The sequence below is a fragment of the Micrasema longulum genome, unplaced genomic scaffold (assembly GCF_059751315.1).
Source record: "Micrasema longulum isolate JH-2025_06_02 unplaced genomic scaffold, ASM5975131v1 h1tg001052l, whole genome shotgun sequence".
Lineage (NCBI taxonomy): Eukaryota > Metazoa > Arthropoda > Insecta > Trichoptera > Brachycentridae > Micrasema > Micrasema longulum.
In genome coordinates this window covers 70293-97619 of record NW_028278240.1, presented here as the reverse complement: position 1 = coordinate 97619, position 27327 = coordinate 70293, and the positions used below count along the sequence as shown (strand labels likewise).

Genomic DNA, 27327 nt, shown 5'->3' with positions numbered 1-27327 from the left:
TTGTGTTCATTTTATTTATATCGGAGTATGTACTCAAATCTAGCAATAGCAAAGCATTGCCGGGTTCAGCTCGTTTTATATAAATCAATCGCCAATCGCAATTAAAAATTTAAGAACTGCTGGTATGTTACTAACTTACTGACTTTTTTGTATATTGGTTTTGTAATGTTATTTATTTAAAGTAATATTTATTCATATATTCTGTGTCTTGGGTCTAAAAGGGCAAATCTGGATAAAAAAAATTCTTGCTAACATTTTATAAAGGGCTGATGTCAATTAAAAATTAAACATATTTCAAAAAGTTATAGACACATATGTGGTAGTATTTTTTTACTGAAAATAGTTTCCAACACCTCAAACAGTTTATTATAATGTCACAAAATAGTAGTATTTTTTTTTGTAAAATTGCCGTAATGCTGTGATTTACGACATTGGCCCTTTTAAATCCCAGCCATGAATTATTAGATTACCTTCGATAGTTATAGTACATCCTTGGAACCATAAATCATCTTTCTTAGGATGGATTGCCTTAACAAAAAATCCTTGGAAATATAGATTTGCTTCCCTTCGTCCTCTTTTTCCCGTCCATTTTTTAACCAAAAATTTTAAATGTCGGGTGATAGGTACTGAGTATTTACATATTTATAAAAAAAAATCATAATTATTGTTATTTGTAAATGTAAGCTGATGAATTTTTTTAATTTTGTAGGTGTACCCCAAAGGTTTCGGAGACATGTTGCGGTGGGCTGACAAGGAGTATGATCATCCAGAAATTATGATAACAGAAAATGGTGTTTCTGATAGAGGCGGTCTAGAAGACAACAGTCGTATCGAATACTTCAACGTATGTGACTAATAATTTAAATCGGTCTTTATTGATAATGTTGTTGTCATACGCTCTATGCTTCCTGATCTCTGGCAAAGTTAATTTTCTATACAAATACCTTATTCAAAATGTTGAAATAAAAACAAAAGTGGATGCATTTTTATTTTCTGCGAATACTATGAATACCTTGGTTATTTACAATACAGTTATTAATAATGTCAAATAAATAACTTTTCAACAATATATCTATTTTATGAGTATCTGTCTCTCTTTCGCTGGTATTTCATATATATATATATAAATATATAATTTTAATTCAAAATATATAAAACAAAATAAATAATGTAATCTCACTGGGATAACTGTACCGAGGGAATACATATTTTTTTTCTTACAAAAATACGGACAGAAAATTTTTAAAAAAAACTTACAAAATAGCACAAGAATAATAACCTGTTGTTTTGAAACTCTGTATAGATATTTGAAAATTTTCTCTAAATAAATTATATAAAATATTTGTTAAAATTTACGAATGTTATTCTTATGGACTCAAAATTAGTTAGATTGAATGACACGCCCATCTTTCATATCAAAACTCTTTAGTTGCTGCACATTTCAATGAAACAAAAATGTTGTATTTTTTTTATATTTTAGGATTATCTGGCCGAACTTTTGATAGCAGTGTATGATGATAACGTTAACATCACAGGATATGTGGCTTGGACATTGATGGATAACTTCGAGTGGAGAGCTGGCTTCTCGTAAGTACCTATTTGCATACACAATTGGGAAATATCACATACTACGAATACCAATAAAAATACTTTAAATGATTTGAGAATAATTAATTGTATTTTGAATGTAAAAAACAAATTTAATAAAAATACGTTGTAAGAAAAACGCGACATGTTTGGCCTTTGTTGTTGTGACGTTAAGATTCGAGATAATGTTCTAAACAAATTTCAATGGCCAGAAACAAATTAACATGAATCGTGACGAATTTGGGGCGCGGCCAACGCGATGACCGTTTTTGCGGGAATTCAAAATTACAAATTTTAAAATATTTTTATGTTACTAATAATTAGCAAAAAAAAATTAAAAATTTTACTGGACAGTTTCATTGACCTTTAATACTTTAAAAATGTAAAAATAAAAAAGACGTGATATTTCCCTGACGTCAAATTCGAATAACGTCATACGACATAGTTACAATTTTAAATTGACTACTGATTATGTCTAGTATTTTTTTATCGGTTTTAGATTATACTCATATGAACTATATGAATTAATAATATATGAACAAATTTAAAAAATTAAAATAAATTAAATAAATTAAAATAAATTAATAAAATTGATAAATAGTATATATGAATTACTAATATGTATTAATAGATATATTGATTTGTATTTGATATTTACCTATCTCATGACCGTAAAACAATTCATTGATATTTTGCTTACCATTTCAATTATGGGATCTACCAAGGCACCTAATTAAAATAATGCAAAGTGTTAATTTTTAGAAAAGATTTTCGGATTTTTTTATGCGCTATTTTAAAATTATTTTTAATCCTTTGTCCAGCCGGGGGGTATACAAATAAAAAATTTTTTTTTTTTTTTTTAAAAACACCCAAACTGGTCGGCCCAGCCTGAATATTTTAATAAAGTAAGCAAAAAAGAAAATGTAAAAAAAGGACTTCGGCTCTGCATGTTCTGCAAGCGTACCCCTGGATCCAACTTCTCACATATTCTTACTCTATTATCATTTTATTTCAGTGAACGATTCGGACTTTACTCTGTAAATATAGCGAATGCAAGTTTACCCAGAACAGCCAAAAAATCAGCTGCATACTTTAAAAAGATGGTCCAAGAACGCGCGATTTCTAGCGCTGATTCAGTTCACTACCATGTAAGTATCGCTGTAGTTTTTACAATGCTTGCGATGTTCTTGAGGTAATTAAAAATAGCACCTAACTCTGGGACTAGATACTTACACCAATAAATATTCATTTTACATTATATCAAATAACTTATTTATATATTTAAAATTGTATAAAGTTTCTTCCATTAAGAATACGATTATTTTTTGTAGAAAATTTAAAATATAGAACTTACTTTTCACATTTTTGTTTGTTGATAATGTAATTTAGGACATTTTATGTAATTTCTTGTACTATTCTTGTTTAAACTGTTTTCAGGTTATCAGTAATTGAGAGGAATTATGAAAACAAATTGAGAGTGAAATAAAAAACATATTTTAATTTTTTAATTTATTTTATTCAATCCTTGTGGTACTTTACAAAATCATTAACATAAAATACAATTTTATCCCGTGTTCAGTGTTTTTAACGGCGTTGTTTTTCAATGAGGGTAATTACTATTGGATTTGATTAAGAGCACTCAAAAAAGATTTCGTAATATTAGAAAAAGTACTAACACGCATGAGCTTTTGTGTATTGTTTTTTTTCACATTACCACGTAACCCCATGATCAGACGATTGGTATTTAACATGCATTTTATACCATCATGAAAAATATTTCTGTGTCTCTTTGAGATACATAGTTAGGCTTAAATATAAGGCTGTATTGTACCTACAGAGCTAAAAATAAATTATGATAAATGCTGATAAAGCGATAAAAATACAGCTTCTTCTGACAAACTTACTAGCCAAAACCAGGAAAACTAAAACACTGCTATTTTTAATCTGTTTTTGATTTAAACTGATATTTTTTTCATGTTATTTATTTGTGTTATGGATCTAAGGACGGTTCAAAGATTCAGATTTTCATTCAGTTACCAACAAAGTTATATTTCTTTTATTTGTTTGAATGGTTGATTTAAACAAAATAAAAAAACACTCAAATATTATATCATAATAATAAAAGCTTATGCCGTTTATGAAGATGCATATGTAATGTCGTATATTATGTAGGTATGAGTAGGTACACACTACACACTAATATCGTTGTGTCGTACTTAGTACATGCACGAAGTTATGCACGCTCTGCGCAAAACAAGTTTAAATCGAAAACCAAATACGCGAAGAAAGCATTTTTCAAATAATTTTGTAACGAGATAAATGAATGTATGATAATATCACTAGAAAAATCAGGCCTAAAAGCGTGAGGACCTCGGAACAGCAAGGGAAACAAGTAAACTGAAGATGAAAAAGAAAAGTAAAAGGTAACACAAGCCTTTCCTCAGAATACCTAATATTATTTTTATTTTATTTGTTATTATATACGCCCAAAGGGATTTTACATGGCAGGTGCAAAATTAAAATTAAAGTGTTTCATGGTATAGCAAGACAATGTGTAGAATAAAGCGATAAAAATACAGCTTCTTCTGACCAACTTATTAGCCAAATGAAATAAAAAAATTACCGCTGTTTTTAATCTCTGTCCCTGATTTAAACTGATGTTTAATTTTTGTTATTTGTTTGTGTTATGGATCTGAGGACGGTTCAAATATAAAGTTTTTTTATCCTTAAAGATAGTAACAAAGTTTTTTTTTTTTGTTGTTTGAATCGTTTATATAAATACGACTAAATACCGTATCATAATTATAAGAGCTTATACTGTTTATGAAGATGCATAAGTAAATAAGGGTAAATTATGGTAAAGGTGGGTATGCATAGGTAGGTTATGCACTAAAATCGTTATGTCATACGTCATACTTAGGACGTTCACGAAGTTATGAGCTGAATATTATTTTTTGACAGGAAATTTCACGAGTGTACTGTAAAGGTAGTTTACTAACCTAGTTAGAGATGGGTACTGTGCATGGAGAAGACTTATACATGGTGATAATTTAAATAGAATAATAATATTTTATGTACCTACAGTAAAATTATACAAATTTCATAACATATTAAGAATTTTATTTCAGTACCAGTCGGCGAAAATTCATATAATTTGTAATATTATTAAATGGTTTGAAAGTAATACGTTAAGGTAACGCAACAAAATTATAGTTTAATTACGTAATTGAAAATTAATTAAAAACAAAACAATTTTCAAAATTGTGCGAGAGAAATCAAAGCAAGAAGATAAAGATGCTCAAAACTCGAAACTGGGTCATTCTGATTACCAGTAAGATGTATTATCTATCTATCTAAGCTAACATATGTCGTCTTGAATTTTCACGACTGGCTTTGAAATACTAAATAAACTTAAGGGCATTTTCATACCAGATTCAGTCCTAAGGGTTTAAAGACGTACCTGGTGAAATCAATCTTGTATTGAATTAAATTTCATTTTGTGAATAAATCATTGTGTACCTACATATTACATTATTTGCGTCCATCTCATTAGAGTAGTAGTGCGCATGCACACCTATTTAAAATTAACAGACTTGGTGCATATATGTTTATTAATATTTATCAAAAAATAATATTGCATGAAAATACAATATTATATACGTTTGCTTACATAATTTTTTAAACGTTTTCCATTATGTAAAAGAAAACACAATTATGGAGAGTTACCTCTTACAGCAATGTTTTAACTGTTATCATTTAATAAATATTCTTACAATCAGGGGTGGGCTGCCAATTTTTTAACAAGGGGCTCGCGGGGGGAGGTGGTTGGGAGGGGGGTTCGTGGATCAGCGGAGGGGGAAGGGGAGGTGTATCTTTTGTTCTAACTATCCAAAACACTATTACGTAATAATTAAAAATACTTAATATGCACATCAAACGACAAAATATAGATAAGACTTGTTTTTTACGGTAGAAAATTCATCGATTCAACTAATTAAATATTTAATATTAATTGTAAATGTACTTACCTACCTCGGATTTCGCAGAAATTTCATATTTCATAATACATTTAACCATCCACTGAAATTGCATTTATGTGCTGATTTGATCTGAGAATATTGATTTCTCTTAATTTAACAAGGGGCTCGCGCGTGCCCCTTGTTAAATTTGACTTGGGCCGGCGAGCCCCTCTGAGCCCCCTGCAGCCCCACCCCTGCTTACAATTACAAATAAACTCACAAAAAAACATTAATTCTTAAAATAAAATGCCCCCTCCTAAAGAATTGTAAGTTTTATTTTTAGTATTAAAAAAACACAAGTTTTAATCATTGTGTTTATTTTTCTTAACAGATAGAACTCTGAGAAGCATTGTAATTTACGTAAAATTACGACAGACAATAAAATATTATGTAAGTATGAATCTCTTATCCAAACTTTTGCCTTTTGCCTGTGAAAGTAACTTTATCAAATAACATTTTTTTAAATAAATCTATGGTTTTTGAAATGGTTTTATTTACTCACTGAGAAGTTTATTTCTATGTATTATCCTTATTTTTATAGTTTCTCTGGATCTGAGAACAAAATCAACTGAAAATGTTATATCGATAAGTTTGGTCACCGGTTCCAATATGAAATTTCGCTATATCGAGGAAAGAAATTTATTTTAAACTAGCGGACCCGACAGACGTTGTCCTGCCCGAACGTTGGCTTGCCTGCTATTAGCTGGTTGAACAAACGTTTTTTTTGTAAATAAGGACACACGTTATTTATTTTTGACTTTTTTGAACTATTTATATATTCGTAAAAAGTGTTAGTTTTTCGTTTTATCTCCTCATTTGATTGGCTAAGAGTCTTTGTCGTGCTCAAATCAAAATTGTGCAAAAATCATTACTGTAATAATCCAGGGAGAAAATACGGGAATACGTATTAATGAAGAAAAGCCAGAGCGCGATTTACCCTTAGCCCTCTAAAGTTATGACACTCAACTCATGCCCTGCGCGAATTGGTCATTTTTTAACCGCCAGCCGGGTTTCGACGTAACCTTGACATTTAATTCGAAACCAAAAGAAAAGAAAGAACCAAGATAGACTATTTTTTTTAATTATCCAAGCTTTAATTTTATTGAATTGTATTTGATTTAATTTGTACCTGTATGTAATATAAGAAAATGTTTTATCATCGTTGGAATGGACTGTTTAAGTCCGTCAATAAATAAATAATAATAAAAGAATAATGACAGTGTCGTAAAAGTGTGCAAAAACTGTCCGGATAAAAGGAAAAAGACATTTCATAGATATCTAGGTACAGTACCTAGGTAAACAAATAATAATAAAATAATAATGACTGTGTCGTAAAAGTGTGCAAAAACTGTTTGGATAAAACGAAAATTACTTTGCATAGATATCCAGGTATCTAGTTGTTTATAATTGAATTCTAAAACTAAACATTTTTAATATTCAAATATTGAATTTAATTAGGTACCTAGGTACTTGTTTATGGTTGAATTCCAAAACATAAGAAAACTTATTTTCAAATATAGAATTCTTTTTGAAAATGTCAAAATCTGCGCTATTTACCAACAGTGGTGCATTCTGTGTGAGAATTCCGTTTTTCAAAAATGTATCAAATATTTGATATCGGTTAAAATTATTTAAGCATTATTAAAAATATTTTTAAAATAAGTTAATTTGTAGAAATTAAGAAATCGTAAGGAGATTAATCAATTCAATATATATTAAAAATAATTGATGTTTTAAACGTTAAAATACAAACTTTTTTAATATACAAAAAAACAACAATCTCCGAATTTTTTTGGAATGTGCATTTCAGTCGAATGCAACGCTGGAAGTTCGATGAAAAACACATACCTATTCGCTCCTAACTTTTTTTTCTGAATATTGAAGATATTTATTATTTACAAATCTAAGTCACGTAAATTAGATTATTTTGCAAAAAACTACATGTAAATTGGCCAGGTAGTTACGAGTCTATAAAATACAAACTTTAATACATTCATTTTTATATAGATAAAACACTTCGTAATTTTTACCACATAAGAGTTTAATATATTATAACACTACTAGTTTCAGGTATTCTGAATTACCCATAAATAAATATAAACTGGAAATGTTTTCAGCTCTAAAAGTGCAAATCTCTGCCCTAAAATCATAAACATTAACACTGATCAATTTTAGGAACTGTAATATATTATGTTTACGATCATGAAGAATTGTGGTGATTTTTGTAAAAAAAATCGAAAATTTCTGTAGTTTTAACAGTATTTGAAGTAGGTAGGTATCTAAAGTGTTTTTTGTCAAGAGTCACGAAAAATTGTATAATAAGTCGAGTTTTTTCCATGATTCACACCGTTTTGTATAAAGAAAAATTAATATTTTTTTTTATGAAAATGATGCATTTAATGAATCTAAACATTATTATATATCACCTTTACAGTTTCACAATTTTAATGGTAGCTGTTACTGTACAAGTAACAGTTTGGACTGTATTCCACAATCCTGTAGCAAGCACAGATTATATAGTACAACACAAGGGGTAGGTGTTGGCCGTGTCTCGCTGCCGTCGTCGCTCTCGGGGTCGTAAATCCCGAAAGTTATGAAGTCTCGAAATCCCTCTCAAGTCCGGTGTCACTGCGTAGGTCGGTGGAAGATACTGGTTCGTAGTCCTGGGGTGAAGCGATGGTCAAGTCCAAGGTGTAGGTCCAGTAGTAGAGCGGGAGGTCGGGCGGGGTGACAAAATGAAACGATCTGACTAACGTGATGTCTCGAGGCGAACTCAATATTTATTATTTAAAATGTACACATTATATAGGGCGTGTTGCGGGCTCCCGCTACCTGCGTCCGAACCGGCGTTAGGCTAATACAGGAGTGGGGGGGGTGGAAATACCGCTCCCACTATACCCGGCCGGCGCGCCTTCCCCAAAGTGCATATAGGGAGGTGCCGGCGCTCGGCTCGGTCACTTCGCTGGGAGCCGCCGCACACGCCACATCAATTACATAAATGCCTTTCTAAACTCGTTTACAAAAATGCCTTTTTTAAGACAGTCCTTAGTCTCGTTTACAAATGCCTTTTTTAAGGCAGTCCTTAGTCTCGTTTACACAAATGCAAATCCCATTTTTAGGGCAATAGTTGGTCAAACGTCTAGCTTCAGGCCCTTTTTAGGGCCTGTAACGCAAATTTTTACTCTATAGTACCCCGGTATCGCTAAAGTCAGACCCGAAAGTGGAATATTCATCCTTTATTGTAGGTCCAACATTTAGCCTACAGATACCGGGGGCCCTAACTATACTATTGCATATTTCTAACCGTCCGTTACAGTAGCCTTTGCTGTAAAAGGCAGGAGCTGACAAATACTTTGAAGACATTATTCACCGACTCTTCGAAGTAATATTTTTTCCCTCTAAAAGTACAAAATTTCGAAAAAAATGGTAATCATTTGGAGCAAAGTCCGGCGTATATGGTAGATGACAAAAAGTAATCCAGAAGTATTAGTATTATATGCTTCCTTGGAATGAGGAAAAAAGGGAAACGATTTCTTCACTGACTGCTATTAAACATTTTGATACCAGGGCCTCGATGATGATGGGAAGTTAAAATTTTTCTTTAATTTTATTTACAAAGTAAAATTAAGTTCTCTGTATAAAAATAGAACATGTTAACAATTTTTTTTTTCTGAACAACCATGTTTAATTACTGGTTTCCGACGTAAACGCTTTGAATTTTAATTCAAATATACCCACTTTTGTACATAAATATCGACATTAGTTTATACTGTCTCAGTATATACCGATGAAGATAGCCGTTCATAATTGCGGCTCTGACCACAATACAATATTGACGCTAGAAGTAGGTACTAGACTTGGTGAACTTTCTGATTTGAATTTGTTTGTGGAATTAATAGTACTTACTTTTTCAGAGAAATTCCATAATTTTTTAAGTATTTTAATGTTCAGTTTAATTATTTAATTCAGCACAAACTGTTATTTTGTTACATTAGTATTACTGTAACAAATTCTTCAAATTTATTCGAGATAAAGAATGCAAACTTTTTCTCTTGTTAGTTTTCTTCAACCAACTCTCTACCCATATGCACTTTATGTGCATATAGGTAGAGAGTTGGTAAACTTTTCTGAAATATCATTTTTATAAACATTCTTCGTTTGCTTATTTCTAGTCCACCCTATGTACGTGATTCTCAGTTACATTGCCCTAAGTATGTCCATGTCCAAGGGAATGATGAATACAGATCTTTGTGTGAAATAAAACCAGAACCCTGTATAAATGATTTTAACTCAATGGCTACTCCCGGGTGGAAAAAAGGAAATCGATTGGAGATATGTCTGTCTCTTAGTGTGGTAATTAGCGCATCTGTCTACCACGCTTAAGGTCCTGGGTTCAATTCCTGATTCCTGACAGATTCGACATGATATATTTGTTTAAAAGGTGGTGTCCCTAGACCGGTACTTGGAACATTTGACTTACCTACCTTATCTTTATTTAGGCAACAGATAAACAGGATAGGCTGCATTTGGAGAGTCAATGCTGTTCCCTATGCAATACCGGGTGATAGGAGGAGTGCGACGAGGATAAGTATAACTAATTGGTGTGTTTCAGTAAACAAATGTTAGGTACAATCTAAATAGCATTAAAGATTGTTAGGGTTATCATAGTGTGACATTTGAGTTGGTTATAATTCAAATTTATAGGACAATAAATATTTTAGTAGACGGTAATTAACGAAGTTGTCGTAGGTTAAGCATATTATTATATATTTATTTATATATAGTACACATTGCCTTTTACCTTACTAAAACACACATTTAATAGAATGTAAACACTTCAATATAATATGAAAAAGAAAAAAGTAAAATCTATATATTATTACTCTAGAAATGATTGATTGCGTTTGTCCTCTCTATGTACAAGCCCATTTCGCCCGCTGGACGTCTGATCAATGTGGGCAAACAGCCGCAGACCCCCAACCTCAGACCATCCACCACCTCACTCGACCACCGAGTAGCCGGATTACAAAAGATGCTACGCTTCCAGTCAACGAGGATGACAAAAATATTGTATCTATGAAACGCCTAGCGATCGGATCCACACACGTGTAATTTTTTTTGGTTTTACGTTTCAAATGGCAGATAAAATATTTATATAAATTCTGGTGAAACAGTTTTTTTTTCAATTAATGGAAAAATAAAAATAATAATAACAAAAATCTTAGCTTATATATATTATAACGTTTCACAGATCGGCCGCTAGATGGCAGTAGTAAAAGCAGTAAAATTCATAATGTGATTATTTGTCATGATTAAAAAAAAAAAAAAAAACATTAGACAGGCAGAAAAAGTAGCTTGCTGAGAAAACAGATAAAAGTGATTTTTTGGTTTGCGGTGTAATTAATAAAAATAATAACAGACAGGCAGAAGAAGTAGCTTTAATCACATTTCATTTTTGTGTCTCACCAGGATTCGTACCCGGAACCTTCCATGCGTGAGTCAAGCGTCTTTATCACTTCACCACGGAGGCTGCCAGGATATTTAATATATTTACAACTGTGTGGTTTTTGAAGCGTTATTCTTAGTGACAGATTATTTTTTTTTCATTTATTTTTTTGAATAAGTATTTGTGTTTTTATGATTTACCCAAATTATTTATTTATTAGAAAATAAAAACCAAGTTGTGGTAGAGCGTGGTGCGATGCTAGGACCTCTGATCCCTGGGCCCGCGACACTAGCCACGGGACCACACCCCTGGTTCATTATTATATTTAGATATAGCTCCTAACGGCAAAAAATAAATTGTGAGGCTCAAAAGGGTAAAATTTTACAATGCCCAAGATTCAAATAATTTAATCATTGGATAGGTGGTGAATTTTATAAATGTTGCCTGCTAGTTGTTACATAAATACTATGACACAGCAGATTTATATGAAGAACATGCTTAGATATAGATTATTAGAAAATATAAAAATATTGAACAATGTGTGCATGTAAGATTTTAAATTTTAAAAATGTTGTGGTCCTGTGGCTAGTGTCTCAGACTCACGGACCAAAGGTCCGTGGTTCGAATCCCACTCTACCCCAACTCGATTCCATTTTCTAATAGTGAGTTATTTACAACTTGTTGAAAATGGCCCTCAAAATTAAATATTTGGGTAAATCCCAAAGTATTTTTTTAAAGAGGTACAAAATATAAGCATATTAAATAAAAAGAGCAGTAAAATCCTTTTAAATCTTACAAAAAAATTAAATAATGATAACAATAACAATTATTTTTAAATGAAGTGTACACGTAAACACAATATACAATAGTACCTATATAAAAGTAAACATAGAAAGCACAATAATTTAACAAACGTTAATTAACATTCACCATCTTTCAAATGATTAAATAGAGTTGATTTATAAAAAATTACTATAAACTTTATGTTAAAAATATCAGCAACGTCGGAATAGTTATTGCCGAGCACATGGAGTCAATTTAGAATAGCATTATACGAGAGTACTTAAATGGAAGTACTTGACGAGTCCTTTGTCTAGCGGTGCTATTCTGAAACGCTCTCGCGGCCGAAGAAAACACTTTGTATTTTCTAGTTGTCTTAAAAATGTATGTATCCATTTATGAAATCTGCATAACTCTTAATCTTTTAAAAGACTTGACCCTTACACGTATGATTCCGGGATTGATTCCCGTCGAGAACACGAAAATTAAAAGTGATTTTTCTCGAGCCTGAATGTCCTATGCTCTCTACCACTGTAATAAGACCAGGCCTCCTGGCCTGTTGTGGTGCAAATTTAAAATAAGATAAAAATAAAGACGAATCCAATTATTAACAGGACTGCTGACTGTCTTATAAAAAGGTATACAAATACATAGGTAACTCAAATCTACATAGTTGAGAGGCCACCCAATACATTCAAATAGCCAAGTATCGGTGTGTACGGGCTTCCGAAGAATACAATAGTGTGTGTTTTTGGAACACCTAGGCCCAATTTACACGATTCGTCCAAATCCGCACGTCACGGCAAAATTAGGGTGGATTGACATTTATTATATTATTTTGTATTTATTTAAAATTTATCCAGGGGCTACTCTTTGGTGAAAATCCTGCCCAAGAAAATCGAGTGGAGATTGGTCACCTTATTGCGTTTGCCTGGCATTCCTCTTTCATCTTTATTCTTTTTCCCTATAGAGTAATAGTATTGATCTAAGGTAATTTATATACAAATACAATTATTTTATTGGTTGTTTGGAAGAAATGACCATTTGGCAATAAGCCCGCAAATGTACAATAACATTATGTACAAAAATTTAAATAAATAAAAATAAAAAAATAGTAAAAAATGTTATAATTTTTTAAAATTAGAATACTATAAATATCAACCCACCTAGGTTATATTATTGTGCCATGTGGATTTTTACCGCTGTGTGAAATATGCCATATTTCCAAGTATGATTTATGACTGGATTAAATGTATCCCTTACCCACAGGTATAGAATGATATTAAAAATTATTATTAAATTCAGTTTAATGTTTTTTTTTCGTTTCATTTCAGTTTTTTCTAGTGCCGCGTCATAATAAATGTATTACAAATATGTATAATTATTATTATTCTTCATAATTCCACTGTGTCCATTAAATACATTGATACAATAAAGACTAATTCCAACTATAATTATCTGCAACTTATTTCGATGACCGAAAATATTTATTTAACATAAACTTTTTCTTAGAATTCGGTCAGGACCTCTAAAAAACTATTTTTATCAAGTGGGAATTACCAGGGTTAATATGCAGGTAATACACGAAGGGAATTTCCAAAATATTTTATTATTTAAAATAATATTGTATGTTCACAGAAACGTATTTGTAAAATTGCTGCCTACTTTATTGTTTTTATGTAAATTGGTACTTGAATTAATCGTTTGTCATTTCTTTCCTTGCTATCAGGTCTGAAGGCAAGTTTTGTACAATTGAAATATATAGATACTCACATTAGTGTTGAAACAATAGTATTAAGAGGTCTTCGGAAGAAATTTTATTTTTATTGGGTCTCTGCAGCGAAGCACTAAATCACCAGAAAATATAATATCCTGAGGTCGCGTTACTGGCTCCAATATAAAGTTTCGCATTATGGAAGAAACTAGAGATTTCAATTCATAAAGTGCAAACCTCTGCCCTATAATTGTGTAAAAAAAACGTTTAAGTAAGTTGGTAAAAATTGAAAACATGTAAAATATTGAGTGAAATATTCAAATAAATAATGAAGTGCCCACCAATGCAATTTCTTGGTCCTGCACTAAAAGGTATATACGCAAAAGGATGGCGTTTAGATGAATTCTCCAAATTAAACCTCTCTGGTACAAATTTATCTGGATCGGGATAAATTGTAGCATCTCGGTGCAAATCAAATATGTGCACATGACACAAAGTACCGGCTGGGATTAAATAATCAGCTGGAAAGTAAAAATGAGTTCATGAAATTTTAAATGTAACGAATATGTATGTGCCAAAGTTGCAAATATATTTACTCATTTGGACGTCTTCATTTAAATGCCTCGATATGAAGGGGACACTTGGATATAAGCGAAGTGATTCCTTGATACACATTTCTAAATAACGCATTTTGTTGAAATCCTCCATAGTTGCTGGTCTGTCAGACATTTCAAATATTTCATCCAATTCTTCAACAATTCTTGCCTAAGAAAGAAAAGAAAACACTTAAATCATAATTATTTTGTTTCGAGTTTATGTAAGCCTTTTGATGTATGTAAATCATTGTTCAAATACTTTTACGACAGTTAATTTTACAATCTTGGTATTTAACGAAAATAATGAAACATTAAAAATATTATCATCATTCCTCTACGAAAATGTAAATTAAAAGCCTATTGTGCACATACCTGTATTGATTTATGATTAGCCAACAGCATCAAACAGAAGTTCAACGCCATCGAAGTTGTATCATGACCCTAAAATAAATCAAATGACACCTAGAACATTTTTTATAAAAATATTTTACTTGAGAGAGACACCTTGTTAATTTCCCATCATGGCTAAATAATAAATTAGTCCTAAAATAATGTCATTGTCCGACTTAATTAAGACACATTTACTAAAATTTTTGCTGTGTTTTTCCTTTTTGTGAAGTTACAGTGGCCCTACAGTTGATTCATCTTTTTACCAAATTATAAAAAAATATAAATGCCCAGTAATTTTTTTTTTATAAAATATATTTTTTTTAAAATTGCAATTATTCATGCCATTTTCCAAAAAACTTTTTTTTTTCAACAGCTTTAAAACTGATTAACTGTTTTAATAGAAAACTTATGTTGTTTGTAGAATAATAATGATTGGCAAATTATTTATTACTCACTTCAAACATAAATGTATCAACCTCTTCTCTTATTCCATGTTCATTAATTTTCCCTTCAGATTCTGCGGAGAGCAGTAAATCCAACATTGCTAACTTTCTTTTACTTGTTTTCATAAACTCATCATTTTCAATTTCATGTACAATAGTTTTCGAGTCTTTAGTTGTCATACGCCTTTTTCTAATAACATCCAATGTAAACTTATGCAGAACTGGTAATATTTGTCTCTGTCTTTTACCCGCAGACGTCAACTCGAACACTTTGGTGGCATGGAGCCACAACCTCACTAGCCTGTATACAATCAGCACTCCAATTTCATGAATAGCTTCCTTGTACTTTCCAAAATCAAATCGGTTCTTTGAATCCAGTTGTATTCCCATTGCAGTTTCTAGAAAAAATGTTAGTTAGTAAAAGATCTTTGAAAAGTTTATGATGAAATTAAAAATTACATGCTCACCGCAAATTGAATTTATAGTATACTCAGTAACGAAAGATGAAATATCTGTTTCAGATTTGTTGATCTCCTCTTTCAAGCTTTTAACGATTTTTTCACTGTGATTATTAAAGACATCACAGAACTGGCGCAAAATATTGAAGTGAAATGCTGGAGTCAGAATTTTCCTTCTTTTCTGCCATTTTTCCCCTGAAATTCAAACTTAATATTAAATAATGAAATTATTCAATTAATAAAACACTTTTTTAATAAAAGTTTTTTTAATTTTTTATTTTAGTTGTTTACCATGAAAAATATGTCTACACCCTTCCATAAAATTTCACCAACCAAAAAAATACATTAATTATTTGTGCTATTAGTGTACAACTCAACATTTTTTGTACCCTTATCTGAGGTACTACATAAATAGTTCACATATTATTTTATTACATTAATGAAAACGATGTTTGCGGTATTATTGGAATCAAACCAGAGGCCTAATGCACAGTCTCATCCTTTTTATTACATTTAAAAACATACATTTTCTACTACATACCATTACTTGTTAAAAGACCTTCCTTTAACCACGGTTCGATAAATTTGTATATCACGCTCTTCGAAATATGCTTTTGACTGGACAATATTATCTGTAAAATTAAACTAAATTGTAAAGTTAAGATGCATTAAATAATAAAAGTTAATATGTTCAGTATTACATGAAAATCGGTTGAATTAAAACAAGCTGTGCAATATTTACAATTTGAAGTTGAATAATCTATTTATACGTACATTATTTAAAAATTATATACTGTAAAATCTATTCAATCAAAAAGAACACCAATGAGTAGTTGTATAACTGCTCTTAGAAAGGATGATTTTGGATTCGATTCCCAGTGAGATTCCAAAAATCTCAAGCTTTCCCAAGGTGTTGTAATCTGCTGTAATGTATCACTGTTATTGTGCCTCTGGTCAGTTGTGGTGCAAATAAATGGTTTACTTAATCCTACCTGGAAAACGGCTTTCAGTCACAAAAATACATCTTTCTTTCTTCTTAAAACTGTGTATTTTAGAAATATCTTTGACATGCTTGTTTTTCAATTAGTTTTAATTCACCATAGTCACAGAAGCAATATGTATAATGTGTATACTCTTATATAAAATATGACGATTAAATTAAGATCAAATTTACCAAAATGCTTTATGAGGAAGTTCAGTGCTATGAGAAATTGAATATTAAAAAAGTTTTCTCACACGCGGTAAAAAATTTATGAAAAAATCTACTTTGAAATATTACAGCTTTTAGTGAACCGATCAATTATAGCGTTGTTATGTGTTGTGATCACTGAATAGGGGTTGAATATATCTATGGTTGTGATGGATATCCCGTTTCGAGGCAGCCGTTTTTTTAACTTTTAGTGTATTTTGATAGCTACAGGGTTCCACTTTTAAAAGGAAGCATAACTCACTTACGGAAACTCGCGACGTCACAAGCGGAGTAGTTTCAAAATTACAAAACTTAAAAAAAATCATAGCGATGACAATACGATACATAAGAATACATTTTTTTATAAATTGGCTTAGTTTGACAGTCTATTAACAAATAAAAAAAATTGAAAAAAAACCACTGCACTTCCTCATTATTATAAAAAATATTTTTTTACATGATGTTATATAATAATTTATTTTTTTTGTTTTAGAACTTGTCAACCATATAAAATGCAGCTCAGTTTCTACCTACCTCAATTTCATGAGGACTAAAGATGTTTATAGCACGCGACCAACATATCTGTAGACCATATGTAGACTTAAAGGTATTAGCCATTCTTCGGGTTTGGTAAAAAGAAGGAACTGAATGGAAAATAACACAAAGTTTAAAGTTTACAATGATAGTAATCAATATTTCTGTAACATGGGTCTAAAGGGCCAATGTCATAAATCACAACATTACAGGAGAGTAATTTTACAGCTATTTATTACAGCTTTGATGTTATAATAAACTGTTTGAAACTATTGTCAATAATACACACTATCGCATATGTGTGTGTGCATAAAAAATAGTTAAATAATATGTATATTTTTTAAATACATCTACCCTCTACAAAATGTTGGCAAGAAAAAAACGAAGTCCAACATTGGCCCTTTAGACCCAAGACACAGATTTATTATAGAGAAAAAATGAGTATTATGAATACCTGGGGGAAGCATTATATCTATTAAGTTTCCAAGGATTGGCAATTTCTTTGGTCCGGGAACTTTGCCAAAAAGTTTTCCATGATCAGTTTTATAGAAACACCAATGTATGAAATACAAAACAAGAACAACGAAACATAAAATAATCGTTAAAATTGGCCACATTATAGGTACCAACTACTAACGGCTAAAACTTTTGTGTTTACACTAAAAATAAACCTTGTTTCAATTGCAATCTCTGTCTGGCTTCATTTTTAATTACAACCAAAGATTCTAAGACTGTACTAAATAATAAATAAATAAGATGATAATGTTTTTTTTTATTGTCAACTGCTGAGATATAATCAAATAAAGATGATGTTTAATAAAATGCTAGTTTGAAATTATGTTCTGAAAAATTTGCGTTGTCGCATCAACATTACCGTGTAAAAAGCGTAGTAGAGTATAAAAGGCTGTCTATGCCAATTTACTGTGAATTCAAAGGTGTATGTCGTGCCTTTTTACGCTGATTCACATTTACTAACTGTTCCGGAATTTAAGTTGAATGGAACACAAGCCGGGTGCTTAGTGCGGCATTTAGTGTATACATATAGTATATATCAATGCTCTCAAAAAACAATTCCTTACTTTTCCGTCTGCCTCTGTTTTATGGTGGTTAGTTTAGGTTAGTGGGTCTCTTGCAATCTGGAATCATCAGCACCATGCACTATATTGCAAGAGATTCCAGAATTTATTACCTATAAGGAATATTTTAAGGATTCTTTTAAGACAGACGATATTTGTTGTGTTTTAGTGTTTTTTCATCGATGAATCAATTTTTAACAGTTTGAAAATGTCCTACCAAGACAAAACGGGTCACAATATACCCTCTTGTATATTAAAAAAAATAAAGTAGAATTAAAATCCAATAAACATGTTTTATTTTGGATACATTACCAAATAGATATAACAGTTGTCTTTTATTACTTTTAAAACATTGTACTTTTGATAGGCTTTTATTTAGTTTGAGAAACTGCGTGGTTTTACAGATAATATTTTTGCATGCAGGGATGTGTAATAGTTTGTAAAAAATATGTATTTTACATTAAAATCTTTTTAAGGCTCCACTGCACAAATATTTAACTCTGTTAATATTTTGAACTGTATTTTATATGAAATTTATTTCAACGGAGAGGAAACACATTTTGGAGCAGGGAATATGGAAGTCTAGACAGAAAATAATGGTGGAATCCAGCCTTGATTAGAAACATTTGAAAATACCATCTCAAAATATTGAATTTAATTTGTTTACATTAAAAAACAAAGAAAACAGAATGCAATCTAAATGTAATATTTTTATTTAATTTTAATTAAAAAAATACCAAGTTAGAAGAATATCCTATTTTGTTTTGTTGTGTTCTTTGTTTGTTAGTGCCCCAAAAATAAATTCGACACAACTTAACATTATCTTATCTGTCTAATAATTAGGACTTTGGCTTCATTGAATGTAAATCAGAGGAATATGTAGGATATTTAAATATTACTTCCAGTAGTTTTTTGGGTGATCATAAGCGGTCTATAGATTATTTACTTGTTCTTATCATGACCCTGCACATAATATATATGTACATGATAATTTATCGCTGATATAATTACAAGTTTGCAAGTAGAATAGATATAACTAGATCCAGCCATAGTAGGTAAAACTGGCTTGTATATTATCTATCTACCAGGGTTATCAAGGACATTTATGTATTTTTATTTGCCTTGTCAATTCATAATTACAACACTGATTTTATAATACAAACCAGCATGCCAATTCATATAAACACTGAGTTCACTTAAAATCTATTTATTGTGATTTAAAAGTGGGATGTGTTTTTATACTGTTCTCTATATTTTTATTATTTAATTTTAACAATCATAAATATGTATATACTTTGAATTTACATTTAAGTTTTATAATATATTCATGAAATAATAACCATGTCAATATTTAAGTTTGTTATTATTATTATTATTATCATTGTGGATAAAGTTATCGCATCACATATATTATATAGCACCATTTTCGTAATATCTAGAGGGCGTTTTACGAAGTGATTTGATTAATATTAACTTAATATTTATAAATTAAGTAAAACAATTTATTTTGTTATCACATACAACGGATTCATTCAAATGATTCGGAGAACAAGTGGGGTTTAAGTTTATTCCGAAACATGACTTTATTCTCATAGTATCGCATTTCTGCCCAAAGAGCATTCCATGCCATAGGGCCTGCGTTCGCAAATATGCTTTCACCGAGTGTGTAGGTTGCGTAGAGTTATAATAACTTGTACCTCCCCCTCTCGCTGTAGATGTAGCTGATCTAAGCGTAAAACATCTATCAGCTAGTTCATCTGAAATGCATACTTCCCTTAGATATTCCAGAGCAGAGTTGTGCAGTGACTTATTACATTAGCCAACAGAGTTTGTATTCCACCCTCTGTGGAAAACGTAGCTAGTGTGATTCCCGAAGTAGTGGAGTGATATGACTAAAATAAGAGATTCCAAAAATAAGTTTCGCTGCGGCATTTAATATATACTGTAGGCGAGTCATTTTATTCATTGGTAGACCTGCATAGATCCCATTACAATAATTGACTCTAGGCACTGCAAACACATCTATTAATTGACAGGCGGCATCACGTAGAAAATTTTTGTGTATGCATTAAATTTGTCTCAGCTGATAGAAGCATGAACTTACCGTCCTACTAATTTGAGCATCAAGAGAGAGGTCAGAATTAAATAAGACTCTTAGTAGCTTAACGGAAGGTAAAGCGGTACTCCTTATAATAGAGTAGTGCCATATCCTGAATCAAATTCTGTCGTCTGGCTGAAGCCATCCATAGTTGTTCCATTTTAGATGGGTTTAATGTTAGTCTATTTTCAGTCATCCCGTTTCCAATTTTCCCAGTGCATCCATTGATTAAATTAACAAGCACACTCCTCTCGCCTGGTTTACAATAAAAATAAATATACATATCATCCGCATAGCAGTGAGATCAAAATCCACATTCTTTGTTTATGTATGTGTATAGAAATAATATGTAATTTACTAATTTAACTAGTATTCCATACACAAAATAACTTGTGGCGTGGCGTCTACTTACAAATAAAATTACACAGCTCTTACTTTACAAATAAACAATTTAAGATTTATCTTCCATTAATAATTAGTAAATATTTGTAATTCTTCTTGGTAGTCTCAATCCTGAGGATTGGTTTGGAGCTAAGTCCCGCATTGAGATGCGTCCTTCACTGCTCTCTATTCTCTAAAGTCCTTTTTAGCTCAACATATGAGGCGCGGTTCAAATCCTCGCGCACTTATTTTTTGACGGACTTATGCAGTCCATTCTGACAACAGTAAATACAATTTCTTATAATAAAAGCCACCACTTGCTTCATATACTCCCGTCGGGGGCGCCCTCTGTGATTATCCCCTCAACCATTCCCTCTATTATGTCATGCAGGAGACCCTCATGGCGCATAATGTAGGCGATCTATTGGGCTCGCCTCTCGAAGATGGTTTTGATTAGGTGCCTCCCTAGTTCAATTCTACTTAGAACCTAGTCATTAGTGATGTGATGAACACCACATCTTAAAGGCCTCTAGTCTTTTTTTATCTCTTTCAAATGTAATGGTGGTGATAATGTTTGTCCCCTGTCGATTTATATTTTTTTAAGTGGCAACATAATAATATGACTGTGTCGTATCAGCATATCACTATGATAATGATTTCTACTATTAAAGTAATAAGATTTTTGATTGATGTCTTTCATTATATAGACCAAACACAAAATATATATAGTGTTCATATTTATAAAATTAACTACAAACGAAAGAAGGTAAAAACCGATCGCCGTATCTTCATGTAACAAATGATTGAGGTACGCTGCATTTGGTGTTCCAATGTAGTGTCTTATGAACTATCGGGTGCGGATCAGAGCATGAAATGTTAGTAGTTCTTCAGTCAGATACTCTTAATAATGCTCTATGCATTATTTGGTGCATATAAAGAAATGTGGATGTGAAATATTGATTTGAAGGATTGTTTAAACTGAAATATTTAATTGTTCTCGGACTGGCACCTGAAGCGTAGGACTGATCACCTAACCTTCATGTTACAGATGATCAAAATATGCCACTTTTGGTTTACAAACGCAGTGCCCTATGCACTAACGGGTGCAGAACGGGGACTTATAATGATGATGATAAACATTTTGGCAATTGAAACTTATAGTTTTCAAATAAAACACAATATAAATTAAAATCAATGTTTTTATTAGGTCCAGAATATTTGAGTGGGTATATTTACAAAGAGCTAACAATACCAATTATATTGTAACACAAATACTGAAATATTATACAAATACCCTTTTTATAATAAGAGTCGCTTTTATATTATGTAGATAAGTATATTCACAGATTTATTTTAAGGCATAGGCACATATTTATATCATTATTGTTATTGCTGATCCTATAACATATGTATAATTCGCATTGTTCTTGCAGTTCGTTCATATACTAGCAAGAATTCCGCTCGACTAATTCATTAAAAAAACCAACACTGTTAAGATACTCATACTTACATCTAAATCGCATTGCATACTCCATAGCATCAGTCAGTCTGTACACTGTTAAACTAGACTTTCGTATTTCTAATAAACTTAATACATAATACACTGGTAAAGTGATGCACCATACATTTGATGAAGACTACAATGAAAGTTCTAAACAATAAGATATGACGATTACAACATCCATCTTTGTCGATTTAATTTATTTTTTTACAGAATCTTGAAAAATAACTGTCAAAACAACTTAAGTAATCTTAAAATCCTGATAAAAGCCATCAATTATACGTACATCACTTTTGTAGTGTATCTTAATGATAAGTAATAGTCCATCAAAAATAATAATAAAACACTTTATGGTGAGTAACCATAACTACTATATGTATAAGATTGCATTCTTTAATAATAAAAATATATATCCAATTTATAAAATAGATGAACTTAAAATATAAATCTCATGTATTTTCTAGTTATAAAACAGTGTTATTAAAAAATACAACTAGACAATATAAAAATATGATATACACAATTTAAAAAGGAGCATATATTTTAGTAGTTAGAATTGAATGTATACCATTTATGGTAAATGAAGACTTGAAAATGCAAATAATTGAAGAAGTAGTGCATGTCTTTGATAATTTTAATTTGCAAAATTACTCACTGATATGTATGCAATATCTATATAACATGGGTAATTATTATCAAGGATAAAAATTGATATGTTTTCAACATAGTCATCATAATTTTCAAGAAAATAATATTTTCACTGTAAATTTACAAATTAATATGATTTTAACTAGGACGCACTTAAGTATTTCGTAACAATATTTTATTTATTTGTACAAGAAAAAACGAGACATTAAACATTTACTAAGGTAACATTTGTAAATGGCAATAATAATTGCATACATTTTTTTATTGAGTGGTAGTTACATGAAAATTAAAAAATATATAATATTCTTTATACTTCAATATTTAAATAGAATGTGTTACTCTAAATTTGCTTTCTACTAAGTACACAAAGGTTGAGTATAATTTTCGTTCATAAAGTAGACATAAGAATGTTTATTTCCTAATAAATATAATATACACTTAATTTGTAAGACGAAGTCACAGTAAAATCGATTTTCCATGACAGGTATTTTAAAATATATATACCTATTCCATAAATAGCTGAAAATCATTATATGGCAGTTTAAAGCCAAAAATGTTTGTAGTATGAAGATTTCTCAAAATCACAATTAATAGAATACTGTTATATTTTGCTCACTAAAGTTACATATAATAACAAAAGTGAATTTACAGACTGAATATTAGCTTACCCAATGCTATTTCATACAAAAAATTATGAGAAGTCATAGAATTAAGAATAGTCCAGAAACCGCATCAAACAGAAGGCGACTAAACTACTCTTAAAGGAGTAGTTTTACGTTTTGACCCATTAGTTTTTTTGTAGACATCGCTCAATACGCAACTCCCAATTTGAATTCAACTATACCGTGTTATTTCGTTGTAGAAATATAATAATTGTAGAGTACAAATACTGCTGGGGTCTTAAAGAAACAGGATGTGATCACATTTTATGTGTAAGTAGCAGATGCATTAAGTACTTAAAATTTAATTATTTTTCCATCTGTCAGATTGTCGAAGAAAACAAGATGGACATTTTGTTAGTGTTGCCGGAGTAGTCAAATTTTTTACGTTACTTTGCTCATCTAATGAGAGAACTAATGATAATTGGACCCTTCGGATTAAACAATGCTGTGGTGAACATTTGACAGACATTATCTTTAAAACGTCAAATATTATTTAACATGACATAAGAATATACAAAATGGAATATGTAAAATAAAAATTGTTTTATTTTTTAAGTTCAAAGTTCATTAATGAAATTACTCTTATTAAATGACCCTTGACTTATCTACTCTGTTGTGTCAATTAATGTTTCCACGTGTACAATAAAATTTTAGAGAAATTAAAAAATTGCTTTTTAAAAAAATTATATTTTACATTTGTGTTATGATTATATTTTTTGCGACCTGGAAACATTACGCAGCGACTGCAAAGTGGGGGGTTTTTTGGACACAGTCTGATGTATTCTAATATGATTCTACGCTCCTTCTGGACTATTCTTAATTCTATGTTAGAAGTATTGGATTTAAAAATAACTTTTCTAGTTAGGATTGATATGTACTTTTTTTTTACTAATAAATTATAAAAATTTTCACATAAAATGATTAAAGACAAATAATTATTCTAATCTTTATGATCCTCCGTGCATATTTTAGAACATACAATTTTTCTTAAATTGTATTGGTTTCTGAACAATGCAGGATTTCTAAGTAGCATAATGAGATTATACACACACTCTTGAGTTATTAGTTGATGACTCATAAATTTCCTGCCCATAAGCAATCATATGGATTTGCAAATATGAAATACACATATGAAATTTTTATCATCCCATCCATCTCACGTTTACAATTATTTTTAATAATATAAATATGGTTTATATGTTTAATGGTAATTTGACAGACATGTAGCCTAAGTGCGCCTCAACACTAAGGGAGGCACATTTAAAGCTTTTTATGTCATAAAATATTTTCAATGTTCACACATTGATGTGCGACTAAGCAACATTCTTTTCAGAGTGAAGTGTGCACAGTTTTGAAATGATTATATAGAAAACAGTTCGCGCTCCATCTTAATTAATTGCAATGAAACTGGAGTGATATATTTTGAATTGATTTTTCGATTTTTAACTATTCTGCTAACCAGATAAAGGACAAAAGGGGATTATTGTCTTACACTGTTAATGTTTCTTAAATGCAATACCTGATTGAATGTTTTATGTAATATTCATTGAACATTTACAGAAAATTTGAGTATGTGTATGTATTCATCAACATTTTCAAAATACTAAAGTCTGTTGATTATTACAAGAATTTCCAAATAAACAAACCAGCCGCGTGACACCCGATGGAGAATAGCCCATTTCACATATATCATCCTAATGAAACGGCACGGTAAAATTATAGTGGATTAACATTTATTAGATTCGTTAGTACCTATTTAAATTTGATCATATTTATATTTTTCGTTTTTTTTATAAAACTCCATAGTTAAAGACTTTAATCAAAATGTCAATAGAAACTCCTCGGTTAATATATATATATAATATTAGCATTTTGACAATTTACTCAAATATTTCAATTTTAGTGACCATTTTCAACGAGTTGTAAATAACTCACTATTAGAAAATTTTAATCAAGTTGGGGGTAGAGTGGGGCTCGAACCTCGGACCTCTGATCCGTTTGTCCGCAACACTAGCCACGGGACCACAACCCGATTAAAATGATATAGTTAAACTTAACAAAACAGATTTTAATGATAATTTTATCAAAATCATTATTTAAATTTAGCGAGTACTCTCAGGTAAAAACCCTGGAAAAGGAAATCGACTGGAGATTAGTCGGTCTCATGGTGTACTGGTTATTGCGTTTGCCAGGCATTAAATAAGTAAATAATTGTAAAACAATAAATATTGATCCATTGTATTGTATTCTATCATGCCGTTGTGTGAAATGGGCAAATCATGCTATATCACGCAGTGGGCTCGTGGTTTGCACGTGCACAGCGGTCCAGTCTCCGTGAATGTTCGGTAGCTACATTTATCGGGCAAGTAGGATTTATAATGCGAGTATAAATTAATATGTACGAATCGCCGATACATAATTTCTTAATATAACACAATACGTCGATCTGAAACATTTATAATTTTGCAAATCTTTATTGATAAATTTGTTAAACCTTATAACTTTTTTGTAATTTAAATATAGAATATAATTTATTTATCTACATGTATAATGTATAATAATATCTCATAAAAGGCATTCAGTTTCAAATGGACGGCATTTTTTATTGTAATATTATTGCTTTAATATACTTGACAGTGATACAATTATTTTACACATTATAACACAAATGTATAAAAATACACCATAATATTGTAGTTCTTTTTCCGTCGTAGCATTAAGAGGTGGGAAGGCTAGTCTTATTGGTTGTAATGCATTCTCTGCATATTGTTATAAAATTAATTGCGTATGAACATTTGTTCCAAACCATTAAAAGTGCAATTTTTTTACATCGTACGTATATAAAATATATTTCAATACAAAAAGAGATCTTACAATTGCGATTCATGAAAACCTAAAAATGATCGAGTCCGAATGACGTTTTAATTGAGAAATCTAAAATATTGTGAATACCACAAATAATACATAAGTTTAAAGAATTGTCCTGAATTGTGATGCAGCAGTTTCCAACCTTTATGCTACTACGCCTCCCCGACTAAAAAAATCCGCGCCTCCCTATCCTTTTTTTTTAACAGTTATAACAATATAGACACGTTTTAAATAATAAGAACTTTATTACAACAAAAAACCTGTAAATTATAACTAACAGAATAGACACACGGTTAGGTTATTACATATATATACATTCATGTATATTTATTTTGGAGGATGGCACATAATCTAAAAATTGAATGCGAGGGTTGTTGTTTATTGGCACAAAGTTAATCAAATCTTGGGAGCAATATGGAGAGTGCCACTCATATCTGATTTTCAACTACTGACCTGGCTCGATATCTGGTTTTTATTGCAGCCAGTGCCGAATAGCCCGTTTAGCATAAATAAGACGTTACAAACGGTAGAAGTACCAGCATTTCTTTGCAATACAAAGATTCATTTTATCCGCTAAGATTCATCCAAAATTGAATTAAGGTTTTACATTTAATTTTTATGATAATTCTATCAATTTAATTTTTTTTAATTTTGGCGCCTCCCCTGGCAATAGTTCGCGCCTTCCGGGTTGGAAACCACTGCCTTAATGTCTTTAAAAATATCGAATGAACTGTACAATTTAATACTATAAATTAAGTAAACTGTACCATGGACTACATAAAAAATACAAAAAACTCAATTTATATAAGTTACCTAAAACAGTACCTTATAAAAAAGCTTTCAATAAAATTTACCTTACCGCTGTATATTTTAAGCGTACTCAAAGTAACCAGGTTTTATCGAGAGCTTACAGCGTGTCCAGTGGCAAATTTTATAT

The 27327-nt window shown here is 30.7% G+C and overlaps 2 protein-coding genes across 6 annotated transcripts in view; one reads left to right on the top strand and one right to left on the bottom strand.

The window, feature by feature from the left end:
• Positions 1-17160, top strand: part of LOC148277307 (myrosinase 1-like) — a 45095-nt gene extending 27935 nt beyond the window's left edge. For 2 of the 5 annotated variants that reach the window (XM_088233064.1, XM_088233067.1), the window contains 4 exons: positions 710-844; positions 1481-1587; positions 2603-2735; positions 5938-6091. In XM_088233064.1, the coding sequence (XP_088089190.1) occupies positions 710-844; positions 1481-1587; positions 2603-2735; positions 5938-5949 (387 nt within the window). In that variant the 3' untranslated portion in view covers positions 5950-6091. Of the gene's footprint in view, positions 1-709; positions 845-1480; positions 1588-2602; positions 2736-3024; positions 3091-5937; positions 6092-17115 lie in introns of those variants that run through there. The other 3 variants (XM_088233063.1, XM_088233066.1, XM_088233065.1) reach the window with 2 other exon arrangements.
• Positions 7673-17836, bottom strand: LOC148277306 (cytochrome P450 4C1-like). The gene is made up of 9 exons (XM_088233069.1): positions 17611-17836; positions 17157-17266; positions 15975-16065; positions 15443-15628; positions 14988-15373; positions 14515-14583; positions 14143-14311; positions 13888-14067; positions 7673-7746 (listed from the first exon to the last, which is right to left on the bottom strand). The coding sequence occupies exons 1-9, from the start codon at positions 17771-17773 to the stop codon at positions 7673-7675; spliced, it is 1428 nt and encodes a 475-aa protein (XP_088089195.1). The 5' UTR covers positions 17774-17836.
• Between the last annotated feature and the right edge of the window lie 9491 nt (positions 17837-27327).